Source organism: Gavia stellata, chromosome 2 (assembly GCF_030936135.1).
Source record: "Gavia stellata isolate bGavSte3 chromosome 2, bGavSte3.hap2, whole genome shotgun sequence".
Classification (NCBI taxonomy): domain Eukaryota; kingdom Metazoa; phylum Chordata; class Aves; order Gaviiformes; family Gaviidae; genus Gavia; species Gavia stellata.
Genome location: NC_082595.1, coordinates 110,928,059 through 110,941,174, shown reverse-complemented (window position 1 = coordinate 110,941,174; position 13,116 = coordinate 110,928,059). Strand labels below are relative to the sequence as shown.

At 40.6% G+C, this 13,116-nt stretch overlaps 1 protein-coding gene across 1 annotated transcript in view; it reads right to left on the bottom strand.

Annotated features, from left to right (window-relative positions):
- KIF13B (kinesin family member 13B) overlaps positions 1-13,116 on the bottom strand; it is a 125,394-nt gene that overhangs the window by 14,491 nt on the left and 97,787 nt on the right. The window contains exons 32-38 of the mRNA XM_059832010.1: positions 12,631-12,723; positions 11,540-11,692; positions 10,469-10,546; positions 9,765-9,818; positions 8,794-8,814; positions 1,481-1,598; positions 371-504 (exon numbers count right to left, since the gene is read on the bottom strand). Of these exons, the coding sequence (XP_059687993.1) occupies positions 371-504; positions 1,481-1,598; positions 8,794-8,814; positions 9,765-9,818; positions 10,469-10,546; positions 11,540-11,692; positions 12,631-12,723 (651 nt within the window). The remainder of the gene's footprint in view (positions 1-370; positions 505-1,480; positions 1,599-8,793; positions 8,815-9,764; positions 9,819-10,468; positions 10,547-11,539; positions 11,693-12,630; positions 12,724-13,116) is intronic.

The following is a 13,116-nucleotide window of genomic DNA, read 5'->3' as shown; positions in this document are numbered from 1 at the left end:
GCGAGGGCGGGGGGGGGGGAACGGCGTATGAAATAACGAATTAAAAATAGAATTACATTTTCCACTTGGCAATACACAAACAACGCTAAGTGCACTTCATAAATTTTACTATTGTTGCTGCAAGTGGTATTACCATAAATCATGCTGGTAGTGTGCTTGGCACTTTTAAAAAGCCAAGCGGGCTGAGTGTATCAATAAGTTTAAACAGCTCCACTATCTCTGGGCAGAACGGAGGGGAAATGCATCGCAGGGCTTTACTATGACTAAAAGCTTGGTTTACACTGCAACAACATACAAAATAGCACTTTGCCAGCGAGCCTAACAGCACTCACCAATATTACTGCATGGCCTATTTGATTTCCTTCTTTACCTGCTGTGCAAGAGGAGAGGTCTGCCTGCCCTTTTTCTCGTCTCTAACAGGAAAGAGAGACTTCAGCAGCTTTGGCATCTGAGGCACAAAGGACTTTACAGGATTCAGATAGGAAGCAGCAAGGCTACCAATACCTGCTGGAAAAATTAAAAAAAGAGAACAGTTATGCTTTGGGGAAAGGCAAAGAAAAAAAAACCCTAACCCAAACGCCTCTAAAAAAATATTACAAAACTGTTATCATTTTAGTCTAAGATGACATCTTCCAGTGGTCAAAGCATTAGCCAAGGAAAAGCATTGAGTGCTTGCTCCTCCCTTGAAAGGGACATATGAATTTGGGTAGGTCTTAATCTGTGGCCCCAGTATACAGAAATTTTTTTTCACCACATGGTGTCAAAAAGGTTGTTGTCTGCAACTGGAAACATAACATGCTTTATGACTTGCAGAAGCAGGGAAAAAAAACCACCAAGAAGCAAAATTGAAAAAGGATGTCTATTTAGCACACAATTTTAATGACAATTACAGAACTTACTAGAAATAAACAATAAGAAGATCCAAGTTAAGAAAAAGAGCAAAAACCCTCTCCTTACTCATACTGCCATTTTTTCTGCACTGCTCCCCCCTTGAGAAAACCCAGTTAGACATACAAGGCATCACTACTATATAACTCTGCGCTCTCAGTTATGCGTTAGGCACATCAGCTGCAAAATAATCCATCAAATTCCAGCGCTGCTTATATTCTAAAATGTTAGCAGCCTTACTGTCCTTTGCTGGTTTACTCACAACAAATAGCATTTTCTGAGCCCAGCTAACTTTTTGGCTTTAGAAATTGCGCTCCTGAGATCAGCTTGCATCTTCAGACAACTTTAACCACATGGCATTCAGCAGAACTGGTAACAGAGTTAAAGGAGAGGCTAGTTGGAATAGCCTAGAGTCTGAGTAGCTTCGCCACAACTGCTAAATATTCACATAGAGGGAACTGCACTAACATTGCTCTGGAGAAGAGGTTTCTCTGCATCTCTGCAAGCAGCTCAGCATTATCAGACATCCAGGAGCTGGGGTAACCTCACTCCATTTTTAGGAAAGCTGGTTTAGCTTTAGAAAAGCCCTTACCCGGATCAGGAGAGTGGTTTTGCTGCCCAGAGCCCGGCAGAGAGGTACGAGATGGACTAATGCCTCTACTGGAATTTGTGGCACCTTGGGATACATCTTGCTGACTCTCCCATCGGCCCTAGAGAGAAAAAAAGTTGTATTTTTCAAAGTTAGCACACCAGCAACAGTACAGCAATACTTACATACCACGCCAGCCTGCACAGCCCCTTTGCAAAGTTCAGAACACACAGAGCTGAGGAAAGACCCTTCCCCAGAGGCAATTTTAGTTGAACACCCAGTCCTGCAAAGATAAGCACCCTCAGCTCCCATCAGCATCAAGGCACAGAAAAAGTCTACTTATAGACCTTAGAGCTACAATAGTTCACTCAACTGCGCAGCTGTGTTTTGGAAGTTACAACCAGGTGACAAGTTACAGCCAGGTGAAAATAAAATAGTACTGTCTGCCCAAAATGCCTAAATATTTTGCGTATCTGCTCAGGAAGTGGTCACAAGTGAAATCTGGATGTAGAGACTGTCAGAGGGAAGGGGTGAGGACAGACAAGAGCTCTGAACAAGAGAAGAAATATGATCTTAGACCTAAAGGCTGGATGTTAGTGCCCAGGGTCAGATAATGGATGAGCTGATCAGAGGAAGAGGAAAGAACTGTGGTAGTGCAATTTTTTTTAACAGCCTGGAAAAGAGGGAGATGGAATACACAACTACAAGCTGCGGATACCAGGAGCCAAGAGAAAGATTAAGTAAAGACAGGTTAGAGTTTTGACGTGGTTAGTGAAGATGAAACACGATTTTCAGACCTGCAAGAGCCTGAGTGTACATGAGGTAGGAAGAAACAGCGACCGAGAAGGCAGCGGGCCATCTGCCTTCCCAAGGTCCCACGATTCTCTAGCTGGGTTTTCACATGGATCCCAAGGGAGGTACGCACCATTCTGCACATGGGGCGCGATTTCTCTCGCTTTTACAAAGGTCCACTGTGGTTTTGCAACTTTCATCTCAACCTTACGGGTCAGAAACTGGCTCAATGACAAAGTCTCTTGGCTAAGAGAGAGAATCTCCAAAAGAGTATTTCACACCAGGGCACAAGTGTCAAGAATCTATGTAGCCAAATCATTTTTTCCTAACTTTATCATCTTGATATTTAAAATCGTTTACAGATTTGTCTGCAACGATTACACTAAGGGACTGGCCAGAGGGTGTCTCTCCTGAAAGTTTCATGTGGATACAGGACAGTATATTGCTTCATGGTGCTGTATGGTGTGGGGTGGGTTGTTTTGGTGTGGGTTGTGGTGTGTGGGTGGTGTTTTGGTTTGGTTGTTTGTTTTTGGTATTTTTTTTTTTTGGTTGGACTTGATGATCTTACAGGTCTTTTCCAACCTTAGTGATTCTGTGATTCACCTGAGCACCACGTTAGGTGTGCGGTGCTGAAAAGGCGCACTGAAATCCATGCGGTTGCCCTGCAAACTTCTGATAGAGGCACACTCGCAATGCCTGTCGAAGCGGTTCTTTCGCACTGCTGAAGGGTAGGCTCTAACAAAGCTATACAGTACTAATTTACTTAATTTATAGGAGATCCTAAGGCAATTCAATATCCATTTAGAGAGCCTGGTCTCAAATGCTACAAGAAGTCTCAATGTCTTGTGGAAAAGTGTTGTCCCGTTCAGGCAGCAGAGTGCCCTCAGGACTACAAGCTTGCAAAGTTTCACCTTTCCAGAAACAGAAGTTTCAAACACAGGGTAGTGCGGCCAATCCGATACAAATTGAAGTCTGATCCCACTTCTGGTAAAGAGTTATGCTATGGTTGGTACAACATCTGTACTTGTCTGGATTATATTGTATCTGAATCTTGCTTGTCCTTTTAAAAGACATAACAGAAAGAGAAATACTTTCACAACGAAATGGTACAGCAAACATACTAGAAAGGAGTCACAAGGGATGGATAAACCTGCTACATCCCAGACCACAAGTTTCATGTGTTTTTTTCCCTGGGGGAAGAAGGGAAAATTCGCACCTTTCCAAGAAGCTTCAGGCTGTTGGATGCAAGGAACTAATCCGACCTTGAACAGAAAAATGACAGGCAGCTAAACTAATCTTAACTGTAACTTGAAGTCATGAATGTTTCACAAATAATAAATAAGCCAGGATAGGAGGAATAGATTTCTCCAATGGGTTGAAGGTCACACTGAACAGCCCAGAGCAAAAATCATTTCCATTTGGATCTATAAGTTAGTCCCATAGAAGCTCTCCTGCTTTGAATAGCAAGTAACTCGCACTTTTGCAGAGCAGCACCCGCCTTCAGACCTCTCCTACCTAACATCTGTGTTATTAGACGTAGAGACAACAGGCGCTGTTTCTGTGAAGTAACATTCGGGATACCTAAAGACTACCGGATGTCTGGGTTGACTGGAGGCAGCCATCCCAAATGTCAAAACTGATGTAACCCAGCTGGGACTAGCAGCAATAGCAGGGGCTTGTTTAGTCTTGTATTTTTGAGGACTTTAGTGTTTAAGCCCTTCTTGAAAGCTTCCTGCTCTATCAGCATGGATGACAGAGCTGTTCTACCTATACCTTAAGCCCCCAACTTAAGCATTATCTTTGACCTGCAACTCACGTCTTACACACATCAAAAAGTCATGCCTAAGCCTGGAAAATTCTTTCCACAAAATGCTTCTATGAAACAGTCTTTCCTATTCCCCTCTCCAGAAACTCTTACTCAGGCTTTTGCAGTCTTGTGTTTCAACTAGTGCCCGTTTCTTTCAGGCAGCCTTACAGCATGCCGTCTCGCCCCACTTATATCCATTCAAAATCCTGCTTTCGTATCCTGCCATTTTGATCATTTCACACACTGCAGAGGCATTGAAAGCCAGCATGGAAACAGCCAACAACTTCAGACTACGGTCAAACTGCCTTCCCCTTCGGGATGTGAAATGTTTCGCCAAGTCTCTTTCTCTGGCTCCCACTGATGGGTTAGTTTGCAGGAGAAGAGTCAAAACATGAGAAGAGAGTGCATACTCTATCCAGATGGGGAAAGTATCTCAGTGTAATTCAGTGTTTTTTGGAGGCACCAGCTCAGGGGTGCTGAGCAAGGTTAAAAAAAAGAGATGACTATTTGGTGGGAAGTCATCACAAGACTCAAACACTCCTGAAATACTGTTTGGCTTTGTTGCCTTCTGGTCTGGTCTGCCATCAACCTGGTAGATGTTGGCATTAGGTTAAGAAAAAGAACTACGGAAGAGTGCAAAGCATCTGAAGGCTTCTGTTTTTGGAGGACATAACAAAGCTTGATCAGTGTTACTTTTGGGCCTTAGGATAATGATCCACTTACTAAAAACAGATGGATAAAGGTGACAAGTCTTAATAATTGTCTATCCATAGGCCAAGCCTAAGTGCTTCTGGAGACCACAGAGACATAAGAAACAGAAAGACTGTTATGGGAAGTTTTCTAGCTTACTAGAACATCGACTCAATGCAGGTAAGGAGCGACTGAATCATTTTCTGAATCATGATTTGTTGAGTCAGAAGTGCCCTTCATTGACTATTTCAACAAAAATAATTTCAAGGCAAGCATCTTGACTTTCTAGATCTGTTTGGAGAATGATGAAAAAAATAATCAGAGTAGGTAAGAAACAGAGCAAACCACTTTCAGAATATTCATTTTGTACAGAAAGAATGGCAGTGTTTAGTGACTTTTTCCTTAGGAAGAGCGTTTTTTCTTAGAATGTTCAGGAAATTTTGCTTCAGCCTTGATATTATGGACGACTACATTTTCTACATAATTTTAAATATTTTGCCACGTTAAATAAAATGAAGGTCCTGAGAGCAGGAATGTGCACTTGAGAAAAGGATTTGTCTGGCCATATACTTAAGGCATGTTAGGTTTCTAAATAACAATTGCTTTGGAGAGAGCGGAAAGATCATCTTTTTAGACTGAAGGTCAGATTTGTTAGGGGTAATGTGAGCCTCAACTGTGAGATGACAGCAAACCATCATTAAAAAGTAGGTAAATCAGGGCAACAGGTGGAGAAACACTTGGGAAAGAAAATACTGGAGACAACTGAAAGGGTCAACTGTTGTGCAAAGAATCTGCAGAGGCAAAAAGGTAGTTCATGAATGATTGATTTTACTAAGCTGGATTGAAAGATAACCCATCTCAATCTCACAAAAAGAAAAAATACAAGAATTATTAACTATATTAACTTGATGAAGTTCCCAAGTTTCACATATGCATGTTATGTAGCACTCTCACATGATTGCTTTGTGCATTCGCTAACTGAAACACTTAAACATTAAGTCTAAAATAGGTATTATTTAAGTGCTGTGAATCTTTCCTCTATCAAGAAGGGTGGTGAGAGAAAGGAAGGAAGCTTGTAAATCATTTGCCCAGAGGAGCCATCATTTCATGAATATATTTGGTCTCTGCCAAGTGACCAAACAGAGGTCAAGTGACTTAATTTAACAAATCAAAAATAGCCACTGGAAGAATGCATGTCCCTTGATGTATTTTGATACAGAGCTGTTTATAAAGTGTTTTATTTCTGTAATACCTTCTCCTCCTTCTCCTCTGCCTTCCCTTCTTTCACATGGCCTCCATGAAAAACACCAGGGAATTTATTTGAGGTCAGCACCAACATGCACAAAACTTTTAGAGCAAATATGGGTGATCACTACCTAAGTCATCTGTAGGCTTTACCTGACAACAATTCTCTTCTTGAAGTTGACAGACCATTAAAATGCTGCCACTGGGTAAGAGAAATGAATAGTTCTTGTGTTTTATTATTTTAGCAGTTCAGAAAAGGCTTAGGAAAAGGCGACCATGTAGCACTTATATTTAAGCATACAGCTGGGACAAAAGGCACTTGTTCTCATGAACAGCAAGATTATTCAAATTGGTCTATGTGGTACCAATTTGGTGAAAACAACTCTGGTTCCCAGTAAAACCTGAAGGTTAAGTGGCACAGTCTTGTCTTAATTGGCTTTTGGATACAAGGCTTTTGAGCTACAAACTACTGGACCTTTGGGAAAGGAAGGACGACTGCCAAAGACAGAATGGCTGTTGTGCAAAGGTATTTTAAGAACAGCTCATGACATTTTTCATCAGTATGTGATTATAGTCTGAAGACGACCTGAAAAACAAGTCAGAGGTGCCTTCCATTCTTTGTGCATCTGATTCATCCAGTTTAAGTCAACTGAATTTTTAAACTTCCAATGCAAGCACCCCGGAGCGTAAAAATCCAGTTCCATATCTTATAGCACCACTAAGAGACTCTGTACTCCTGCATCACCTGACATGTGCTGATGTGCAAGATGAAACAAAATTCATCTCACTCTCCCGTAACTATATCTGTAGTGATAACAGGAGTAAAAATAGGCTTTTTCTCATTTAAGCAAGCAGATACAACTTAGAAGTGAGACCAAATGCAGTCCTGTTAACCTAATATGAAACATCCAGAAGGCTGTCTTCTGAAGTGAATTTAGAAGGCATCTCCTTCTCAGCCAGTTAGGTAGCTTAATCTTATGAGTTATTATTAAAAAAATCCCAATGATGACTTAAATATTTCACGTGAACGGATACCTCAGTGTCAAAGTCATCCTGCTCTTTGGAAGCTCTCTCTGGTGTCAGTACACAGAGATATTCTTTAACAGTTTTTCAAACTGTGCCAAACCCACACCTCTGCTGCAGCCCTGGAGAAGGGCTTTTCCAGCTCTTCATGGGGGTGTGACCACCCATCCACGTTTGTAGTAACAAAGATTCAACTATGGCTGCAAGATGGATGCGGGCCCTAATTCTAGAAACTTCTCATCTGCCTGGTTTAGTGGCACGACCACCACCTTTGCTTCTTATTCTAACTTGTTTAATATTCTTGTTCACAGGGGAATGAGTCCTGGTTATTCATAGTGCTGAAGAATGAAAAGCGTCCACATTCATAACTTTACCGGTATGAATGGCGCTTTACAAAGAGGAATGACACCCAAGAGCCCTTTCCACAAAGCTAAAAATCCATGGTAAAGACAGTAGGAATGCAAGGAATAAAAAAGTTAAAATTAAAGAGAAAAATGAAGTAATGGAGTAAAAGTTAAGGAGAGGAATATTCTGAAACATGTTGAGATCTTCCGCTAACATTAAAGTATGCAGGCTTGATAGATTAGTTCTGCACCCAATTCAGGATGCCATTACTATCCTGTGACTGATGCTTCTTATGATATAATAAACTACTTGTTTGAGATCAGCTTATTATAGTCACTTGTAAACAAAACCAAATTCCTGGTAAAATAACAATTTATGACTGCTGGAGAAGACTTCTTTTTCACCAAATTTCTCTGCAAGTGACAAAGACACCTAACCTAGGTGAAACTCTGCATATCAAGCCATTCTCAGATCCTTTATGCCAAAATAGATAGGACTGCTATCACTACTGTGCTTTATTATGTCTGCGTGCTATAGGAACATTTAAAAATTTGTTTAACACTTCACTGTGATTACACACGCTTTCGTTCATCTCCCTATGGAAACTGAACCAGTGATCCATTTGAAATCAGAATATTCTAACAGGGGAGTTTGCACCCCCATGTCCTGAGTAACAAGTGCCTTGAAATGAAGCACGCTGCAAGCGAGGAGGCAAGCTACACAATCTCAGCTCCATGTTACAGCGGTACAGCATGTTTGTCAGCGGCTACATCAACCATGGTGAAGAGCTGCAAAACCCCATGCAAACCACTACCGATGAACTCTGGTTAACCAAAGCTTGGTACAACTAAGGGGACAGTCATTCCTCCAAGAGTTTTAACATGATAGTAAGGATAAACATGTTTTCCGTCGGCCCACTGTTAATTGAAAATCATTCTTTCATAGAAATCAAGAGTTGTTAACGCTGAACTATCTGAAGCCATAAAGCCTGAGAAAGATTTGGAAGAAACTCTCAACATTTCTCTCATCTCCAGGCTAATGTAGACATGACTGGCATATATTTGCTTGCTTTCATGTCTGTCTATTTTTATTTTTTTTTTAGCTGAGATGGGGCCATTTCTGAAATAACTTCACCCTGTCCAAAGAACTGCGAGAAATGGCATTAAATAGCTATAGCTCTGTAACAAACCATAAGATGCACCCAAGAAGGAGAAACTTCTCTCATTTGTACCAGTTTCACACTGCATTAATGACAGACTTTTCAATGGGAAACCTCATTTGCTGTGTACTATGCAAATGAGACACCACCAGCCGCATCTTCAAAGCAGGAAGTAAAAGCATTCAAGTGAGCAAAATAAACTTTATAGTGAGATAAAATTATTATCCCACTCATTAGGTGGACCTAATGCATTACCTCTGCTGGGACCTTTGGACTCTGAAACATGCAATGAGAGAAACCATTGAGGGGAAGGGAGGAGAAAAACAGAAATCATTAAGAACTCTGGTCTTTAATTTTTGCTTTAAAATCCTACAATATTGAAACATCCCACAGTTCTTTCCAAACAGAAGTTGGTATAAGCACTTTATCACCTGCACATATTTTAGCATTCTCTACATGGATCAGATGTAGCAGATTTAGCAACCAATGCTAGAGCACTACATCAAAATTCTATTATTCCGTGCAATTGCATTATGCATTAAAATGCCTTGTCACCACTAGATTCTCCCTTTTAAAATGACTACACACTCGCTGGGCAGAATATCTATCAGGAGAAGACCCTTCAGTTTATCTAGGATTTGGAAAATAAGTTTAAATTTAATCTTTCACTTCTTAAAGAAATACTTTCAATCTGTACTGTTGTTTTTAAGGAGTGTAATGGGCTGAATTATCACCCACCACAAGCTTTAGACTGCTGGTTTCCCTCTGAAGGTCAGAGAATCTCTTCATAGGCCTCTCTTCTGTCCTAGAGGTGGACCTGAACTTAACATATGAACCCAAATTTGTCCCTTACCCAGAAGGTTTGCATTCACCCACGTGAAAGCTTTGGAAGAGCTCTGAAGCTTGGCAATGAGAAAATTTCCCCCGATAAACGCATTCCTGTGTGACGGATGGCTACGTTTAATCTCATCTGCTCAACTCAGGTGTGCCACTGTACATTCCACAGCGGTTGGCAGCAGTGCTATACCACTAACGAAGGCCGGGGAACTTTCCCAGAGAGGTCTAGTGTAGCACATCCAAAGCTAGTATGTCCTAGGAACAGTCCCAAGGATACAAGGAGCATATCTTTGACACATATTTCCCACTTATGCCCCTTGAACTGGTACAGTGTAGTCACTGTAGCTACCTTTTTCCACAGATTTCCCAGGAGACTTTCAGATACTTACCCGGTTACTGCTCAGGTTATAAGGGGGTGCTAAATCTTGGCGGCTTCCAGAAAGCTAAAATAGTTAAGACAAGCAGAATTACTTCTTAACAAAAACTTAAATAACTGATAAATACGCCTCTTGACAAACACAAGGAAAGGTGAAAAGAAACAGTTTTGCTGTTAAAGCAGAACTGAAATCCAAGAGGTGAAAGGTGAAATCCCGATTATTGACCTGGAAGGAGCCAGAATTTGACAAGTTTGATTCCCAGTTATATTCAAAGGACTTCTTTCCAAATTTTGGACAACAGAAGTCTCATCTTTCTTATGCACAACACTGTTACAATGTTTAAGTTCAGTAAACACTTGGAACCTGCTTTGAAATCTTCTAAAGTAAAAAAATCTTCAACTTGATAGCTAAATGAAAAAGCCTCCAGTGTTCAGGAAAAAAATAACGCAGAAGTTCTTTTTACGTTGCTTTTTCAGATAGTCTGGATTTATGGGGGTGCTTTCAAGCATACTAGCCTGTATGATGAAAGCATGAATATGTGCAGATTTTGTCTCCACTTAGCGATTTACGTGCTCACAAATAGCACAGACAAACAGAAGGGTCAAACAGAAGGAAATTTATTGCTATACTCCATGACTCTGGCATCAGAGATCTGTAACTGAAAGACTGGACTTGCTGCCCTCAATATGCTGCAGATGCCAGCGTGGAATACTCACCCGATTCACATTGGGAGAGCTCAGGCTCCTGCGGTAGAGTTTTCCTTTTCCCATTAGCTGCTCTTTTACAGCAACTTCCTGCCAATCATAGAGAAGCAAAAGAAAGAAAATATGCATGTTTTGCAAGAATCTAAGCTCCAATCATCCCAGGATAGTTTTGTCTGTACAAGAAAAATGTTTCTAAACAGCCTTACTGCACAGGCTCCTGTCTGTAAAGTCTACTGTCATCTAAACCTTGCACATAACATGGCTAGAAGTGCAAGAGTGGATAAACTTTAACATCTAGCATTTTGCTAATTGGCACACATAGGATTTTACAGCTAGTTCTGATTCTAGGAGATGACTGTTACAGATGTGAAGACTAAGACTCCCTTTCCTAGCTGAGCTCCTATTTTAATCCTTCAAACTAATTATACATGTCAGGGAATTTGCTTTCAATACTTAGAGTGCATCACACTTCACCATTAATTTACAGTGGGCAGGCACATACTCTAGCTTGTTTTGCCTAACTTTCTTTTGTGCTTACACAATTTATATCCAGAAGAACAATTTTCAATAAATGTTTTTCTCTCCTGTGTTTTTCCTGGTAAACAGATCAAGTTACAGTGCTTAAGATTAACCCAACCAATGTCTTATTTATTGACAGAACGGGTTTGGTTACTTCCAAGGTAGAATATGGGCAAAATGACAAGAATTCTACTAGCAATTTCGGAAACTATTACTAAAGCCCAAGCTTCAGAAAGCAAAAGCTAATGCCACACAACTACTTTTTCTGAACTGTAATTAGCAATACACGGTCTTAAAAACAAACCAAGGCTCCCATAATAGCACATTTAATATAAAGCTCCCAGTCCCATCCATCCATATTGCAGGCAGCTGAGTGAGAACATCTCTGTAAAGAGAGCTACATTTGCTTCTTTGGATGTTTGCCACGCACACACTTTGTAAGGCTGAGGTATGCACTGAAGTGGTGGTTTTGGTTTGTTAGCCACTTATGAGAACACTTGCATTGCCATATACTGTTCTCAGTAAGCGTATTCTCTGCTGTCTGCTACAGCCTTAAAAACAGACCTGGCGCAGGCGATCCAAGGTGAGAATGTTCTCCACAGCCAGCACACTCCGCAAGTACTTCTCAATATAGGCTTCAGAGTCAGCTGAAGCTGCGTCTTCAACATTTGCTGCCATTCTGGCTAGTGCCTCCCGCTCTTCAGCTCCTTGAGCATCCTAGGAAGACGAAAAGAAAGGACATCCTTTTAAAATAAAACAGAAATCTCCCACATCAGTCCTGAAGAAAATGCATTTTTAAAACATGCAGGACAAATTCAACATTGTTTGCCCTTAAGATCAGGGGCAGATTCAGATGTCTTGTTGGAGATTTCTAAATATAAGCCTCATTATGTTGAAGGAATTCATGCCATGCGAACTGCATGGGTGCTCCTACCACTGTCACAGACATTATCTCAAGCTATATGTGGTTATTGTTCTTTTGGTTTTGAGAGTCTACAGTGAGATATTGCCATTAATTAGCAAAAGGGCTGCATTCAGATATTTTGTAATGAAAAAGTGCTCAAACACATTCAGGGCATTATCTGGCCTGCGAGGAAAACAAAATTTCAAGTGAATTGCAAGAAAAAAACAGAACATTGCTTGAGAAACATTTCAGCACAGAGCACTAAATAGAGCAGAACATAAAAGACAGAGTCAGGCAGCAATCAGACTTTTGGCTCTTCATGTGTTAATGTTTTTACAAGTGCTCTGATAGAGCATCTGTTTGGAAGGAAAGGATTAGCATCTATGAACATGCTCAGGAATCAAGAGTTGCATAAAGACATTACTTAGAAAAAGCCACTTTGTTATTTTTTACATATTCTCATGCTCCCTACATTAGGCACTTCACCCACCCGTCTTTACTCCCCTTTTTCTCTCTAAAATGTTTCTTCAAGGACCTGAGCAAATAGATGCTCACTCAACAAAATACATAGTGACGCTGATAAGACATAGGTTGCTGCTAAGTCACAGCATGTAAAGGAGCATGCTTAATCTTTTATAAGAGCCATAGTTTATGCTTGCAGCAGCAAGAGCTAGCATGCTCAAAATAAGGGAAAAAATCAGAAAGTTAGAGGCTCTTAGCCAATTTCAGATACTCTTGATTTCTTACTCACCTCTGGAATATTTGAGACTATCTCAAAAGTGACACCACAGCCAGGAATGGAACTTCGGTGAGACATTCTGCGGAGGAAACTCTGTGCAAAACCCTGTGGGGAGGCAAAAAAAAGGAAAATATTTCTTGATTTAAGTAAACCATGGTTTAACATATTTCAGCTAAAGTAAATATAGTTTGCAAAGAAAGAAGTCCAAACCCAAGAGACTAGCCAATAAATATGTACGAGTCAAAGATTTTCACCTGGAGACAAATCATTTGCTTGTCTCTATTTTAGATACAGAGAAAGGATTAACTGCCTTCATTGCAAGGTGACCGCTTAACCAGCAAACAAAGCATTTGCTACTTCTAGAGGAGGTGTTTTATTTTCGGTAGAGCCCTAGGTGACTTGTCTTGAATATTGACAAGTGCAGGCATTAAATTCTTGACCAAAGAGATCGTTATGAAGAATGACTTAAGGGGGCACGGTCATTGTTTATGCTGACTT